Here is a 17,903-nt window from a genome sequence, read left to right on the forward strand (position 1 = left end):
GCATCAAGAAAAAAAAAGGCCCTTAGAAACCATCAGGAAGTGGAATTAGGTTAAGAGTTGGAGAATTTGCCTTGGTAAGTGGGAAGGCCAGTTTTTCCTGAGATGTTAGTAAAGGAGTCTGAGAAGCGATCAGAGATGCACTGAAGTGAAAATAACAGGCCGGAGAGGCTAAATTTCTGTAACGTAAGGCCTGTATCTGCTGAGAACAAAGAAGACTAGGCTATTTGAAAGCATCCCTCTCCCCTCATCCCCATAGACCCTCAGCTGTATGTCCTCCATCCTGAGTGGAAGTGCTGAGTGATGCTAGGCCCCTGGGGCTGGTTGGTAGTGAAGCATCCTTCCTAGGTTTGGGTCTGACTAGGGAAGTAGGCAGCAGGTCTGAGAGGGGCTTTTCTGCTCTGAAGAAAAGGAGTCACACTTTTTCCTAGCTTGTCTCCTAGCTTACCACCTCTTCTGGTTCTTGACTCCAGAAATGAAGAGTTGGGTCATATTAAAATTTTCATTTGCATAAATGGTTTTTCATTTAAACTAATTACCAGGAAAGAAGATAATGATCATGTTCCAGATTAACGTTGCTGTAAAACTTGCTGAATTTCAGCTCTAAATTCTGTTCAGGTATGTCTAGATTTCATGTGGAGCCCAGTTAAGTCATGACAACTTACAACTATTACATGAAACTTTGGCCCCAAACTGAACTGCCTAAGCCTTCTTCACTAGTTGGCACTTCACTTCATTACATATGAACTCGCCTGCTTACTTCCCTTTCACAGTTATTTTAAAACTTCTATTCTCAGATTCTCCACCCCTGTTACTCTACCCATCCCCATACCTCTGCTAATTGGTATATAATACAATATCATTCCTTTTTAAGAAAATTAAGTGTTTTTTGTAACTAACTCCCTCATTCATTATGGCAATAACATTTATAATATTACCTTATAATTTGCTTTGTCTTTGTCCTCTTTTTTTTTCTTTCTTTCAGAAAAAGAGCAGTCTTTCTCTTGCTTTTTTTTTTTTTTAGCCAATCTGCCAGTCTCTGCTTTTTAGTTGGTGGTTTAGGCCATTTACATTTGATGATTTAAAAATATCATCTTGCTATTTACTTGTTTCTATTAGTCTCACTTTTTTTTTCAACATATCAAATTTATTTCTCCCACTGTTAATTGATTTTTCCCAGTTATCTATTAAGAATAGATTGTCTTTTCAGTGGTTACCAAATTTTCCATTCCTTCCATCAATTATAATCACTCCATTCTTCTGATTTTAAAGAAATTTTCTTAACAATAAAATTTAGGATTTGAGGTACACTTATTATTTTATTTATTACTCTTGGCTCTCCAAATAAAACTAGACAAAATAAAAAGTAAAAGCCCAATTCACAATTAATGAGCTCAAACATTTACCCAGATCTTTCCTCTAATTGCTGGATCGCAAGTAAACAGTTTTTTAATTAAAATATATTTGACATATAACATTAAGCAAATTTAAGGTATATACATATTAATTTGATATATTTACACATTGTAATAACATGATTGCCATTGTGGTGATAATTAGCACCTCTATACATTACATAATGATCTTTTCTTTTTAGTGGTTGGGATCATTAAGTTCTAGACTCTCAGTAAGTTTGATGATTATAATATGATATTTTTGTTTATATTCACTATACTGTACATTAGATTTCTAGGGCTTATTTACTACTCATTGCAAGTTTGTACCCTTAAACAATATCTGTCCTGTCCCCCCAACTTCCACCACCTGTTTACCACCATTTTACTTTCTGTTTTTATGATTTTGGATTTTTTAGATTCCACATGTAAGTGATATCATACAGTAATTGTCTTTTTCAGTCTGACTTATCTCACTTGGCATAATTTACTCAAGGTCTTCCATGCTGTTGTAAATGGCAGAATGTTCTTTCTTGTGGCAGAATAATAATCCATTGTGTGTGTGCACGTATGTGCGTGTGCTTGTGTCTGTATGTATCACATCACATTTTCTTTATGCATTCATCCATTGATGGGTGCTTAGACTGTTCCTATATCTTGGCTCTTGTGAATAATGATGCAATAAACATTGGAGTGCATATATCTCTTCAATATTCTGTTTTCATTTTCCTTGGGTATATATAACCAGAAATGGAATTATTGAATCGTGTGGTAGATCTATTTTTAATTTTTGAAGAACCTCCGTATTGCTTTCCAGAGTGGTTGAACCAACTTACATTCTCACCAACAGAGTACAAGGATTTCCTTTTCTCCACGTCTCTTGTCTTCTTGATGATAGCCATTCTAACAGGTGTGAGGCAATAGCTCATTGTGGTTTTGAGTTGCTTTTCGCTGATGATTACTGATGTTGACCATCTTTTTATGTACCTGTTGACCATGTGGATATCTTCTTTGAAAAAATGTCTATTCAGTTCCTCTGCCTATTTTGAAAATCAGCTATTTTTTTGTTTGTTATTGAGTTGTACGAGTTCTTTATATATTTTGGGTATTAACTCCTTATATGATATATGCTTTGCAAAAGTTTTCTCTCATTCTGTAGGTTGCCTTTTCATTTTAATTGTTTCTTTTGCTGAAGAAGCTTTTGATTTTTGCTTGATTTTTGCTTTTGTTTGTGCTTTTGGTGTCATATCCAGAAAAATATTGAAGAGCTTCTTCCCTATGTATTTTTTTTTCTAGGAGATTTATGGTATCAGGTCTTATGCTTAAGTCTTTAATCCATTTTGAGTTAATTTTTGTGAGTTGTGTAAGATAGGCACCAAATTTCATTGTTCTGCATGTGTTTATCCAGTTTTCCCAGCACTAATTGTTGAAGAGACTATTCTTTCCCCATTGGGTGTTTTTGGCTCCCTTGTCAAATATTAATTGACTATATGTGGGAGTTTAATTCTGAGCTCTCTATTCTCTTCCACTGGTTCTATTTGTGCCAGTACCATACTGTTTTTATTACTGTAGTATAGTTTCAAATAAAAAGTGTAATACCTCCAGGTTTGTTTGGTTTCCTCCAGATTCCTTTGGCTATTCAGGATTTTTTTCGTGGTTCCATACAAATTTTAGGATTGTTTTCCTATTTCTGTGAACAAATGCCATTGGAATTTTGATGGTGATTGTGTTGAATCTATAGATGGCTTTGGTAATATGGATATTTTAACAATATTAACTCTTTTGACCCATGAACATGGGATGTCTTTCCATTTTCTTTTTTTAAGGCCTTTCTTCTTTTTACACCCTTTCTTTCCTTTTATGCGTTCCTTCAGATTAATTGAATATTTTTAAATGATTCCATTTTATCTCCTTTGTTGGCTTATTAGCTATAAATCTGTTTTGTTATATTAGTGCTTGCTTTAGTGTTTATAGTATACATTTTCAACTTATCAAGTCTACCTTCAAGTGCTATTATTCTTTTTCACATATAGTGTTAAGAACTTTATAATAGTAGCCTTCTGTATCTCCTCTTCCAGCCTTTATACCACCATTGTTTATGTTTATACATTTTACTTCAACATATGTTATAAACCTCATACTACACTGTTACTACACTGTTATTATTTTTGTTTAAATAGATCTTCTCATAATAGTCCATATATACTCACACTCACTCAATCTCCTGCAATTCTGCTTTTACCCAGTCATTCTCCTGTAAACATCTCTCAAACAGAACCGGTCACCTTGTCACTGCCAAATCTAGCATCTTCATCTCATTTCTCAGTCTACCTAATTTTCTATATCACTGAATATCACTGACCTCTATTCCTTCTTAAAGATTATTTCTCTTTTTCACTTTTCCTTCTGGATCTCCAACTGCTTCTACTAAGTCTGCCGTCTCTTCTGGCTGCCCAATCAGAACGACTGTTCTGACTTTCTGGGAGGATGGTGATAAGCTTGGTAGGGATGAGTGGAGATAGCAAGGTAGGTGGGTGGGTGTGAGCTCTACAAGTTATCAGTAGGGAGGTCTGGAAGGGCACCTTGGGCCTGTGTTGTGTGTCAATGCAAGTCCCAAGTGGAGAAATTTAGGCAGCCCTTCCTTGCTGGGAGCTCCTCCCCATTTCCTCTTTATTTAATTTCTCATTAGGGCCTGAGTCAATAGCTGAATGAGCCAGAGCTCCTCCGTCCTCAAATTCCTATCGAAATCATTAAAAAAGGGTGTAAATAGGGGCAAATTGTACCAGCACAGGAAGTCCATAATGGGCATTAACCACATATTAGAAATGTGGAGAAACTTTTGCTAACAACGGAACTAAAGGGCTTGGCTCAAAAGGCCATTGGAGGTAGAGTCACAACTTTCCTAATGAGAGAGAAAGTGTGAGAGCGAGAGACAGCACCTTCTCTGGGAAGACTCCACTGCCTGTCAGAACCACTGCTCTAACTTGAAGGGAACAGAGTTCTGGAAGGAAAAAGTTGAGAGTGGGTTGAAGGGCTAGTTAGGAATCCCATCACATAGGTCCTTCTTGTCTTTGTGGACCTTTGGCATTGGGTTGCCACCGTTAGGGTCAAGGAGATTTGACGTTTTCTGACATCTGAAATGGGTACATCAAGCAGAGATTTGGGTACAGTGTGGAGGAAGAGTTCTTTTTCTGTAGTAGATGTAGTAGACAATACATCTACTACAACCCAGCACATCTAGCTGGCTGTGTTCTGGTTTAGGCTCCCTTCATACTCTACCTGGGCTGATGGCTCTCAGAACTGGTCATCCCCAGGTGCACAGAGTCTCTGCCTCCAACATAAGTTTTCTAGCTTCCATCTGATAGAACTTTCTCTTGCTTTCTCTGGTTTTCCACTTTGACTCTCCACTTTGGCTTATTAATAACTTTTTTGCTTCTCAGACTCAGTTACCATTCTCCCTTGGACACTTTTGGTAACTGTTTTCGAGTTCCTATTTGACACCACTCAGCTCTCTTTATCTATCCAGTTTGAAACCAGTGTATACATAACTTTGAATCTGTGCCCAGTACAGTGCCCATTGACCAGTTCCTTTAATGCCCTCATTAAAGTAAAACCTTTGACCCCTTGAAAAGATCTTGGTCAATTCTGCCTGGATGGCTTAACCCTTTACTCAGACCAACATTTGTTTTTGGATCGACTCATTTCCTTTTTTTTGGTTCTCACTTCAAGCTAGAGCAGCAAAGATTCACCCAGGGCCCACAATGTCAACAGTCACTGCATTTTCTGAAAGTTATCCTAAGCTTTCCATGCTAACTGCTAAACAATAGTATCCAGACTCTGGGATTTTCCATAGCTCTGTCTTCTTTAGTTGAGAGAGTTTCCATATCTTCTGGATAGGAGGAGGAGGAGGGGGACGGGGAAGGGGAGGGTGAGGGAGTGGGAGAGGACTATGTATAAGGAAGAGAGGGAGCATGTTAGATGGGAGAGGCAGCAATGTAGAAAGAACCATAGAAATTTGTTAGGCAAGACCCCAAGGCATTTGGAATTAGTGAGTGGTCCCAGCCCTGGCTAAGCTGTCCTGCCTCAGCATGATGGCCAACTGGTACCTTCTTGCTGGGCTCACCAGCTTTGGAACTTTAAGAGTTTGGAAATTAGAGCCTTTTGCAACTATGGCCACAGTGTGCTAAGGATACTGAAGAATGGCAGAGACAGGCGAGCCTGGGGTCTAGGTAAGATGCAGCACAGAATGATGATGGATAGCTCAGACTCCAAAGCGAGACTACCTGAGTTTACATTCTGTCTTTGTTCCTTATAGCTTCAATGACTTTAGAGAAGTTACTTAACTTCTGTTTTCCAGTTTCCACATCTGTAAAATGGGAATGATAATAGCAACTACCTCAAGAATTCTCAGGAGTCAATGAGTTACTTTTTGTAAAGTTCTTAGAAAGAGTCCAGCACATAGAAGGCACTACGTAAATGTTTGTTAAAGCAGACCTGAATAGTCCTACTTGCTGGACATCTTCTCTCAGGCCCTGCCCGCCAGGAGTTCTTGGTGTTTTCCTTTTGGTCTGTCAATGCACATCTGATTGACTGTTCAGAGCTATGCGTTTGCATGGTTTTTAGAGAGGAATGGTCATAGCTGTACCTCAGAAGAAAAGGCCCCTTTCTGAATCTGGAAGCTGAGCAATCCCTTGTCCCTGAGGAACGGGGAAGGAGTAGATCCCGGGAGTCTCTGCCGGTGTGACCGGTGTCCACTTCTGTGATAGGATGTCACTGAGGATGTTGCTAGTCCAGGTCAGCAAGCTTTTATCTAGCCTTTCTGGCATTGCCAGAACACTACCTAATGTCCCCCTGGCTGAATAATTTTCCTCATTGATTAAGAGGAAATTCTTCCTTGGGCCAGGTAATCTAAATTCTGGAAATTGATACAAATGGGATGGAGTAACTTTTGTATTTTAATTTTTGGGTTCTCATCAGGAAGAGCCTACAACCTTTCTCCAGGGCATGGAGTTTCTGCAAAAGACATGCCAGCCTGTTCAAGAAGATCCTGCTGGGCCTGTTGTGTTTGGGTGAGGTGTTAAGAATTCCCAGCAGTGAGGGACACGATCGTTCTAGGAATATGACCTTGTGTCAAGTCAAGTACTATATGGAAAGCAACTTTATTCACAAACTGATCTAAAGGGCTATTTGATGTATAGATCTTAATTACTTACAGGTGAACCATAATTTATTGAGTTGCACGTCCAGGAATAAGGGAAATCTGAGAATAAACTATTTTTCAAAACTGTTGATAGACTTAGACTTGAGAGAAACTGGGCTTATCTCTATTTCAGTGTTTTGATTTGATTTGATTCAGGGCATGGTTCTCACAGTCTGTACAAGAGAAGACTGTAGTATACATTACTTATTTGCTGGTTTACTAGGAAGATCAATGACATAAAATATTCTTAAAAAAACAGCAAACTTTTATTTAAAATATACTGTCAGTGACATATGGGACTTTGATGTCAATATTAGAGACAGCTGGGATGATGAGAACAAAAATTATCTCAGGGAGCCATGAGGTGAGGACCCTATGGCTGTGGACAGTCCTCACTTAACATTGTCGACAGGTTCTGCAACTTTAAGTGAAACGACATATAATAAACCAATTTTACCATAGGCTAATTGATATAAACAAGAGTTAAGTTCTTATGGCATCTCATCAACGTTATAGTAAAATGACATTGTTCTTCCTACTGCTGTACTTCCTAGTAGTAGCCTTGTTTATGTGGTTTTGCTCAAGAGGAAAGGCTAAAATGACTGGGGTTGTAAAGTTTAAGATGACTTTTGAAGAGTCTGATGGTGGGTGCTGATAAAATCTACTCTAAGGGACAGAAGATCAGAAAAAATAGAAGGGAGTGAGATTTCATTAAAGACAAGTGAAAATCTTAAGTATTCAAACTATCCTTGGGAATCCTCAAGAAGAAAACAGCCATCTATCCTGGCCTTGAGAACTGCAGCTCAGTCTGACAACTGGAGCTGGGTGACAAGGTCGCTGGAGGGTTTTTCTTGATTTAAATCTCAGACATTCGTTGCTAGAGCTTCATTTGCTCTTGGAGAGCTCTGACTTACTGATTCTTACTTACTCTGTACCTTCTCCCTTTAGCTTATGCTGCCTACTTCCTGGCAGCTTGCATCTTGGATTTCCAGAGAGCACTGGCTTTGTTCATCCTCACTTGTTTGGTGCTCTTGGTCCTGGTTCACCGCTTTCTGAAAAGGTTCTTTGGTAAAAATTTAACAAGATGTCTGAAGCCCTTTAAAAACTCCTGCCTGAAGCTTTGGATGAAATGGTGAGTAAGATAAAAATCTCAGTATCTCTGGTCCCAAAACTTATCCCAAACCCTGATCTACTTCCCCTTTTCTCCTTTGACAGTTCCTGAGCTGTCTCTTAGACTCTCACTTATACTTTTCAAAACCAAGGCTCAGAGAGTAAATAGCCAATGGGCCTCTGAACACTGGACTTCAGTCCAGTTTCTTGTAGCCTCGTATCTCAACATTGCTGGGGGCAAGAAGTGTTAAGTTCCAAAGAAGAGTTTCATTCCATTTATTGTCAGGGTTCATGATGGAAATAAGAAAAAAAAAAAATACTCCTCTTCAATGAAGCAATCAAAACAATGAGGCTTGCAGCTGCATTAAGCTATCAAATTGATTTGCTGGTCATATGTGTTCCCTGAAACTTTTTATACTTTTTTTTCCTTTAGTCCTCCAAACTTCCTGCACCCACTAGTGTCTTTTACAATTCCTTAGAGTTTAATGAATAAACTCACTGTTCAGTGTATACTGAACTGGATTCAACAGCCACAGTTCATCTAACTAACTATGGTATGCACATGTCCTTTGATCATAGGCTTGGGGTGACAGAATAACTTTCAGACTCTCAATAAAGTTCCTCTTTTCTGCCTATTTTCCAATGAATGCACAGAAAATAGCTGTGAAGAATGTTTGCAACAGCGATAATTTGGAGAAACACATCAGACTACAACCTGAATTTTGGAGCATTGATTTATTTGACACTGAAGAGACAGAGCTGAAAGGATTCTATTCATTAGCAGGACAGATTCTAGAAGGCACATTTTACTTACTTTAAGTGAGATGAGTTCACAGTGAGAACAGCTCCAAAATTCAGCCCTGATTTATATGCTTTTTGTTGTCATTGAAGGGAATTCATGTATCAAAAGAAAACAAAAAGAACAATTTGTTCACTGAGATGCTTCAGTGAACAAATTGTTCTTTTTGTTTTCTTTTGATACATGAATTCCCTTCTAATTCTTTCCCTTGAACTGAAATGATTCCAACACTCAGACATGAGGAAACCAGTCTGTGTATTGATCAAGCACATCCAGTACATCAAGGGACCATAAGACCCTAAGTAGTTGATTTGTGGCTTAGCTTTTACCCTTGCCATCGGAGTGGTTGGAAATTATATGGAGATCCATGAAGCACCGTGCATACTTTTCTTCCTTTTTTAAATATTTTGATTATTCATCAGAACAACCACATCTTACTGATGTGGAAGCTTGAGGAAAGGAAGTCATGTGATTTGTGTCCTCAGATTGGGCTCTTTCAACTTCATTCTGTGAGTAAAAGAATTGGGAGAAATGTAGCTAGGGAACTACCAGATGAATGATCCTCAAGATAAGTCTCTGTGATTAATCCATTGAGTTATTTCACTTTTCCTTGGGATGAACTTCTATTTTTTTAGAGGTAAGGTTAATTATTTGTTCTTCATTCACTGAGTTGATGACGTGGTCTTGGCATTTCCTCTTCAGGGTGCTTGCAGGAGTCTCTTTGGTTGGCCTTATCCTATGGCTAGCTCTAGACACAGCCCAGAGGCCAGAGCAGTTGATCTCCTTTGCAGGAATCTGCATGTTCATCCTCATCCTCTTTGCCTGCTCCAAACACCACAGTGCAGTAAGTCTGGAGTATGCAGGGTGGGCCAAGGGCCATGTGTTGCTAATTTAAAAGTGCATGTGTCTAGTATTGATTACAAAGGCATAGAACTAAGTTCTTAACAATCTCTGGAATTTTCCTCTTTGATAATTTTGCTCCTAAGAGAAGTTTTAAAGTTCTCAGATGTCCTAGACCACTTATTTTCAAACCGTAGGTTGTGATCCAGTAGTGAGCCTTGATAACAATTTTGTGAATCTAGGTCAGTGTTAAAGAAAGAACAAAAGAAAAAAAAGAAAATAGAATACAATAGAGAATCAGCTTACATTGCACATAGTAATATTAAAGTATTGGTTTATGATGCTATTATTTGTGTGTGTGTGTGTGTGCGTGCGTGCGTGCGTGCGCGTGTGTGTGTGTGTGTGTGTGTGTGTATGCATGCATGTCATCTAACTTGTAGACAGTTTTAAAAACTGTATGGACATACATGGCTCTTTACAAGTTACTGTACTGTCCTGTTTCCCTCTGCTCTGTTCTCTTTTTTACCCGAGATTTACTGTTAATATCCTAGGTTGGTTCTACCCATAGTACATGTTTTACACTCCAATCAGGTAATGAACAAGTAGGGTTTAGAACTCACATTTAAATAATGTTCTTATTGGTTCCAGGTGTCCTGGAGGACAGTGCTTTGGGGTCTGGGTCTTCAGTTTGTCTTTGGGATCTTGGTCATCAGAACTGATCCTGGATATAATGCATTTCAATGGCTGGGAGACCAGATTCAGGTATGAGAAATTGAATGTGAGGGCTCTGCTTTTTTTAGAACCCTAGAGAAAAGAGATATAGGGAAAGCATATGGAGATTGGTCTGTATCTTATTAATAATGGTGGTAGGAGATCTGGTGAGAAAGGAAAGAGTATACTAGGGTTAAACTAATCATATGAATAAAGAGAACTGAAATGCTGTGTCCCCTGTCATTCAATGAGCAGCTCATGGGGATATAGCCTGTTCCCATGCTGCCAAAGGAAGGCCAGCCTCAGTAGCAGCAGTAAGACCTAATCATGCATGAGGCTGATCCTTTGTGTCCTCTCTGGCTTCATTCTTGTTCACTCTCTTTTCTTTCAGATTTTCCTGAACTACACTGTGGCTGGCTCCAGTTTTGTCTTTGGGGATATGCTGATCGAGAATGTCTTTGCTTTTCAGGTCATATCTGTTTTGTAGGCAGGAATGAGGGTCAGTGTCTGTGTGAGGTGCGGGGAGGGATGTAAAGTAGAGGATGAAAATGTGTGTCCAAGAGATCAGCCAGTCTAGATACCAATTCGACCCTAAGAAGAAGATTTGACCCCATCAGTAGAGAAAACAGCATCGATCTCTCACCCTTTGATCGTTATCATACTGAAACTGGAATAAAATAGGAGTAGGGGAGGAAGGTTCAGAAAACATCTCCTTGTGGCTTAGTACTGATAGGATAGCAGATTTGTAATACATTTAAAATTTATTCCTAAACTAGCTTGTGTTTAAATATTCATTGAGTATCTATACTGTATCAGCTGCTCTTGGAAGGCTGAGAGCTTTATTTAGAGGTCTGAAACACAGTCCATTTATAGCATACATGAGCACATTTAATGTACAGTAGTCCCCCCTGACCTGCAGGGGATGTGTTCCAAGGCCCCCAGAGGATGCCTGAAACCTCAGATAGTACTCAACCCTACACATACTATGTTTTTTCCTATACAAACATATCTGTGATAAAGTTTAATTTATAAATTAGGCAATTTCACAGATAGAAAATTCATTCTTACCACAGATCTTACCAAACTCAGCATACTTTTTTTTTTTTTTTGCTTTTCTTATTGAGAACTTTCACCTTTTCACTTAAAGGAAGCACTTTACAGCTTCTCTGGCATATTCGAATTGCCGGTATCACTACTCTTACGCTTTGGGGCCATTAAGTAAAATGAAGGTTACTTGAACACAAGCACTGAGATATTGTGACAATCAATCTGATTTGGTAAACTAGATGTCTACTAAGTGACTTATGGGAGGGTGGGTAGTGTTTACAACATGTACACACTAGACAAAAGGATGATTCATGTCCCGGGTGGGACAGAGCAGGACAGCACAAGATTCCATCACAATGCTCAGAATGATACACAATTTAAAACTTATGAATTGTTTACTTCTGAAATTTCCATTTAATATTTTTGGACTAAGTTGACCATGGGTAATTGAAACTGTAGAAAGTAAAACCGTGGATAAAGGAGGATTATTGTAATATATCATTTTCATTACAGGCCTTACCAATCATCCTTTTTTTTGGATGTGTGATGTCCATTCTCTACTACCTGGGCCTTGTGCAGTGGGTAGTTCAGAAGGTGAGTCATTCTTCTACACCAGTCAGAAGGTGGGCTTTCATCTTTTGATCTGTCAAGAAGCAGGAAAATGACACTTTGAAAAGATGCTCACATGTAGGACCTAGAACCCATGTAAAAAGGCAAACCCTATTCAAGTATGCCTGATATCAGATGATCAGGCCCAGGCCCAGGCTGAGGGGCAGAGCTGGACTGCCATTCAGACTGAGTTTTAATCTACTAGTTCTGGAATCCAAGAGTCCTGAGTTCTGGTCCAGACTCTGTAACTTGCTTTGTGGTCTTGGGTTTGTCACTATACTTCTCTAGGCCTTGGTTTCATTACCAGTAAAATGGAGAAGCGTGTGTGTGGGGGTGGGGTGGGGGGTGTTGCCGGATACTCTCCAAGATTCCTGCTGATGTTAATGGTTTGGTCTTTGTATCCCTTTAGATCGCCTGGTTTTTGCAAATCACTATGGGCACCACTGCCACAGAGACCCTGGCTGTGGCAGGAAACATCTTTGTGGGTATGGTAAGTACTCTAAGGATTTCTGATCTTCCTTTTTCTGGAGAACAAAGAATATGGCAGAAAACAGGTTGAGAAAAGTGTTTTCCTTCTGAAAAGTCAAATATATGAAGACTGTATGGGCAGGCAATCACTGATGAAAGAAAACCCAGAAGCTCAAAGGAAACTCAGCTCATTGCTTTTACCCTTCATGTGTGATTATACTTACCTGAGCATACTTAATGTGGGCATCCTTAACCACCCATCCAACTTCTTACACAGGAATTTAGGGAAACAGCCTGCTCCAAATCTTATCCCCCTGCAGGGGTAATGAAGAACGTTTGCTCTATGTTCTGGTTTCTCCCTGTGATCCTCATTTTCTGGGGCCTCTAAGAAGGCAACAGCTTGCTTAGGGCTTATACCAAGGCTCTTCCCCATAACACTTGCTTGATAGATTTATGTGGAGTAGGTGCTCAGTATATGGTATTGACTGATTAGCTCAATGTTAGGGACAATGGCTTGTCAAATTAACAAGGAGTTAGTATTGAGATCTTTCGTTCCCCAGGCCCTGGGCCGATTAGCTGTTTCTGAAATGTTCCCAGAGTACTTTTGCATACTTCTACCACAGCGCTCTGTGTTTTGCTGAAATTATCCATAATCATCTTAGTTTCCTCTGCTAGAATGTAAACTCCCAAGAGTAGCAACTTTGCCTTGTTCACATTAATATCTCTAGCATCTAGTACAGCCCTGGATACACAGTTGTCACTCATTAAATAATAAATAACATTATTTTAGGTTGATACTAGATGTTGTTTACATAGTTGGGTCTTCATAATTTCATAACATTTTCACAAACATTTCTTTTGATTCTTTCATCAACACTGGGCTTCAGCCAGCTATTTGTAATTCATTTAATGAATACTTTTTAAACAATTAATATGTACTCAGTAAGTGAACTGTACTCCATAAGGTCATTCATTAAGTATATGGTTTTAGACAGTGAGAACATACAAAAGAGATATACCATTTCTCTTCTATAGTATTTAAAAATTTAAATAGGTGAGACAAACACATGAAAACAGAGAAGAACAACGCCAGCCAGTATACGATTAGGTGCCAGAGAAAGTGAGGCAGATGCTGGGAGGGCCTAAGAGCAGAGCTCGGTGCTACGAGGGTATCCACACTAGAGGAATGTATCCCTGGGGTCAAGGTGGGCACTTTGGGGTGGGGAGTCACAGCCTCTTGAATCTGACTCACTTCTCCTCGTTTACAGACAGAGGCACCTCTGCTCATCCGCCCATACCTTGCAGACCTGACGCTCTCTGAAATCCATGCAGTGATGACTGGAGGGTTTGCCACCATTTCAGGCACTGTGTTTGGAGCCTACGTATCCTTCGGGGTAGGCATAATCTGTTTGATCACCCCTGAGTGAGCCTTTGTCTGTGTTCTGTAGACGCTGATTCCTAAATCTGGCCTTATAGATTGATGCATCATCCTTGATTTCTGCCTCTGTGATGGCTGCACCTTCTGCTCTTGCCTTATCAAAGCTGGTATATCCAGAAGTAGAAGAGTCCAAGTTCAAGAATAAGGAGGGGGTAAAATTGCCCCGTGGGTGAGTCCAATGAGGCATATAATTTGGGAGATGGTGAGGTCTGGTGTAGAGTCAAGAGTAGTGATTGTGGTGACAGAGGCTTCGAGTCTCCAGGAGAAGGAATAATATGATTCTCTGTCCCCACCTGTCTACCTCTGCCTCCACCTAATCATGTTGATTTTCTTCGATTGTTTAACCTTCCCATCCACCTCTATCTTCTGCAGGCCAGTATCCTCTGTCCTTGGTGTTAGTGCAATTTCGTAGCAATTAAATCTGATATTGCTTCAATGTAATTCCCACCCAAAAGGTCACTAAGGAACCCCTAGCACCTCTCAAGCTGGTCTTGCACCCTCTTCCTGAGCTCCTACACCGCAGAGAAGGTTCCTCTTCTCTGAGGGGCTGAGACTAATCCAGACACCATATTTTTCTCCTATGCCAATAACCACAGAAAAGAGAAGAATGTCCTGGAAGCTGCCAGCAATGGAGCCACAGATGCTGTAGGCCTTGCTACTAATGTAGCTGCCAACCTGATTGCCTTTTTGGCTGTGTTGGCCTTCATCAATGCTACCCTCTCCTGGCTAGGGGAATTGGTAGACATACAAGGGCTCACTTTCCAGGTAAAAAATTACATTTATTGGGCTGTGTTTAAGCAGTCTTTGAACTATGCATGTCCTCCTGACCCACAGCGAGCTAAAAGACAGCATGGATAGAAGGGTGGAGGAGACTGAGTTAAGGCTCCAGGGAAAGTCTGGGTCCTGACCTGTGTGTGGTATTCTTTCTTTTCCTGGGACATCTCTTTCTTTTCACCTAGGTGATCTGCTCCTATATCTTAAGGCCCGTGGTTTTCATGATGGGTGTGGAGTGGGCAGATTGTCCAACGGTGGCTGAGATAGTGGGGATAAAGTTCTTCACAAATGAGTTTGTGGCCTATCAGCAACTGTCTGAGTACAAGAACAAACGTCTCTCTGGAGTGGAAGAATGGATCGGGGGTGAGAAACAGTGGATTTCTGTAAGTGACAATCCAGAAAAGCGTAAATTGTTTATGGGCAGACAGAAAGTGTTAAACAAAAGTTTGTTTCACACTCATGGGTCCGTTCCGTTGTTCCAGGCCTAACTACAAAGCAAGCGTAACAATATGCTTAGCTCCAGTGCCCAAGCTGCTTGGAGGTGTGTGTGCTATTCCTCCCCCACTCTCTGACCCAACCTCTCTCTATGATGTAATTGTTGGGTCTTTACAGCTGGGGCAGTTCAGGGTGGACACTATTTTTGATGGATGGCCGAAGGTCCCCTTCTTCATTTATAAGTTTAACTTGCTATAAACTAATCTCTCTTTACTCTCTCTCTGTCTTTATCTTCCCTCCCAATCATCCTCATTCCCAGGCCTTCTCCTTATTCATAGGTTTCAACAAGAAGAGTATTGGGAAAGAGGCCCCTTGTGGTTTCCATATCATTATTCCCGTAATAACTTAGAATGTGATTATTTTCTGAGCATCTTTTCCATATTCCTTAGGGTAGTGTGGACAAGATTAGGTGTTCTAAGATGTCTGGAACTTCCCTGTGAACACACAACTGCATACATGGGATTGAATTTATTTACTTATTTCTTTTTGTTTTCCCTAGGTGAGAGCTGAAATCATCACAACATTTTCACTCTGTGGATTTGCCAATCTTAGTTCCATAGGAATCACACTGGGAGGCTTGAGTGAGTTAATTCATTTTCCCAGCTATCCAATAAGCCAGCCAGATTCCACCTTCTGTGGTAGGCAGTCCTGGTGCTTTGGTACGAGTTGAGACCAGATGAAGAAGCTGATGTGGAACTGGCCCAGTCAGATGGCAGTTAAATTAAAGTTAAGGCAACCATTCTACCTGACTATATATGGAGTCCGGGCTGGGTTTACAATCTCAACTTATGTTATTTTTTTCCCTTTTGATAAGATGCCCAAAAGACCAATTTTATTTTCATTTTCCCTTTGAGGAAGATTATAATAATATTATTTTTATTTTGCCATTAAATGGGCATGGTGTACATATAAGTAAAGATATTTTGTTTTTTATTCAGTAGCGAAGGTGTTTTCTGAAATTGGGCTGCTTACCAGTTGTCTTCATAGAAGTAGGAGTTGCACAAGGAATCAAAAGACAAATAAAAGCATCAGATGCACAAGGCAGATACATAGTAAGAGGGAGGGGTATGAAGTGTTGGATTAAAAGCTACAGATCTCCATGTGTGGGAGAAGTGAGTATTTGAAGCAGACACAGATACATTTACACTGCTGAATACATTGCTGAATGTGGGTGAGGGCTGGAGGAAATAACATGAGGAAAGTGGAGGAAACATGAGGAAAGTGGAGTTGTCTTTGAGCATAGGAGCAGGGAAAATGACTAGCAGATTCCAAGAGATTGAAAGATGCAAGTTAGAAACAGTATAAGAAGAAATACAGCTCGGTATGTCTATTTTTTTATAGTATTCATATTCTGGGGGAGAATCATTAAGTTGATTTATTTGGTAGCCGATTGAACAATTGAAAGGTAAACAATCTTTTTTCAGTTTATCTTTTTCCCTTTTGTTAAATACTTGTCTGTACTGTTCTAATTCTGATGCCTGATTACTGTCTGATCGTGAGAAGGCCATCTAGTAGTGGTATGTGCATCACGTGACTAAATGTTGCCCTCTTTATCGCTCTGGCTCAAAACAGTCCATTTAATTCTGGTCCCAGTCTAAACCTGCAGATGTGCCTGTTTGGAGCAACCTGCAACTTTGCTTGATCCATATATATATTGGGAATGTTCCTGGAATCACTGAAGTTAGGGTCAGACACAATCTTTGACCTGGGAATGTCAGTGTTAGTGACCCATCAGGACTAATGCATATCCCTTACTGCTTAGGGTACTGCTGGCCAGCCTCTCTGGTGGTTAGTGGTAAAAATGCTATTCATCTGCTGCGTTTTGTTCTTCTGCATTCTTATAAATGGGGGGCTCATGGGGTATACTTGTTGTCTGGTGGGAAAGAGATCAAATTATTTTATTTTGTTGTCTGCAGCATCGATAGTACCCCACCGGAAGAGTGACTTGTCCAAGGTCGTGGTCAGTGCCCTCTTCACAGGGGCCTGTGTATCCCTTATCAGTGCCTGTGTGGCAGGTAGGTACCTCAGCTTAGTCTCTTGGCAGAAATCTCTTACTTAGATTCTGACAAGATCTCTTTCAGAATATTGATTTAACTATCCATCTCACAGATGCATAGAAAAGGCACCTAATCTACAACATTCTCAATTCACACCCAAATTATTAAGAGCCTCCAAGAACATGTGTAAAATCTTCCCTTAGTATCTCTGTCTCCTTTATCCAGGAATCCTCTATGTCCCCAGGGGAGCTGAAACTGACTGTGTCTCCTTCCTAAACACAAGTTTCACCAATAGAACCTATGAGACCTATGTGTGCTGCAGAGGGCTCTTTCAGAGGTGAGTGAGCCCCAGGATTCCTGTTCCCTCCTCTTACTTGCTATCCTCCGCTCAGAAATTATCTGGGAGTGGGAAGAAATAAGGTCTTGAGAATAATTGTGTGGATGCTGAATACAGTGTTTATGAAGGACGATTGGTATTTGTGGTGGTCTAGGTCTATGTTCTCTTTTATTAGATGCATCCTCAGTATTCTCTTTAGTTTGAACAAGTGATAGATTTTACCTATATTGGTGCGGTATTGAGAAGTGGAGGTACAGGTGAAGAAGTACAGAAGTGTGGTTTTCCTGATAAGAAGACACTGTATTTATTGTGATTGGAATATAGATAGGTTATAAGTGAAGACTTGGCAATAATCTTAAGTGGCTAAAAAATTATGGGCTTCTTCAGACAGAAATGATGACCGAGAGAGGATAAAGTTGAATTGATAAAATCACGATGCATTCAGACAGTGTAAACATGAACTGACTTACCAATTTCTGGGATGTTATATTCCTCATGTAAAGAACTTGGAAGTCACCGTTCTATTCTAATGACAAGTGAAAAACTAAGCAATCTGAAAAATCAGTAATTCTTCTTGGATTCATAAGAGAGGTGAGGATATAGGGCAAGATTGGAGAGACAGGTGAATACAGGGAGTTACGGAGAGAGGTGAATACAGGGAGTCATGGTTACTGGAGCAGAGACTCA

At 40.0% G+C, this 17,903-nt stretch overlaps 1 protein-coding gene across 1 annotated transcript in view; it reads left to right on the forward strand.

Moving 5' to 3' along the window:
* SLC28A2 (solute carrier family 28 member 2) overlaps positions 1 to 17,903 on the forward strand; it is a 31,132-nt gene that overhangs the window by 3,929 nt on the left and 9,300 nt on the right. Inside the window, exons 3-16 of the mRNA XM_023527714.1 lie at positions 599 to 615; positions 7,540 to 7,723; positions 9,203 to 9,344; positions 9,989 to 10,102; positions 10,443 to 10,520; positions 11,612 to 11,692; positions 12,117 to 12,197; positions 13,444 to 13,569; positions 13,652 to 13,782; positions 14,210 to 14,378; positions 14,573 to 14,770; positions 15,382 to 15,463; positions 16,799 to 16,897; positions 17,105 to 17,216. Of these exons, the coding sequence (XP_023383482.1) occupies positions 599 to 615; positions 7,540 to 7,723; positions 9,203 to 9,344; positions 9,989 to 10,102; positions 10,443 to 10,520; positions 11,612 to 11,692; positions 12,117 to 12,197; positions 13,444 to 13,569; positions 13,652 to 13,782; positions 14,210 to 14,378; positions 14,573 to 14,770; positions 15,382 to 15,463; positions 16,799 to 16,897; positions 17,105 to 17,216 (1,614 nt within the window). The remainder of the gene's footprint in view (positions 1 to 598; positions 616 to 7,539; positions 7,724 to 9,202; positions 9,345 to 9,988; positions 10,103 to 10,442; positions 10,521 to 11,611; positions 11,693 to 12,116; positions 12,198 to 13,443; positions 13,570 to 13,651; positions 13,783 to 14,209; positions 14,379 to 14,572; positions 14,771 to 15,381; positions 15,464 to 16,798; positions 16,898 to 17,104; positions 17,217 to 17,903) is intronic.

Source organism: Pteropus vampyrus, unplaced genomic scaffold, assembly GCF_000151845.1.
Source record: "Pteropus vampyrus isolate Shadow unplaced genomic scaffold, Pvam_2.0 Scaffold19, whole genome shotgun sequence".
Taxonomy (NCBI): domain Eukaryota; kingdom Metazoa; phylum Chordata; class Mammalia; order Chiroptera; family Pteropodidae; genus Pteropus; species Pteropus vampyrus.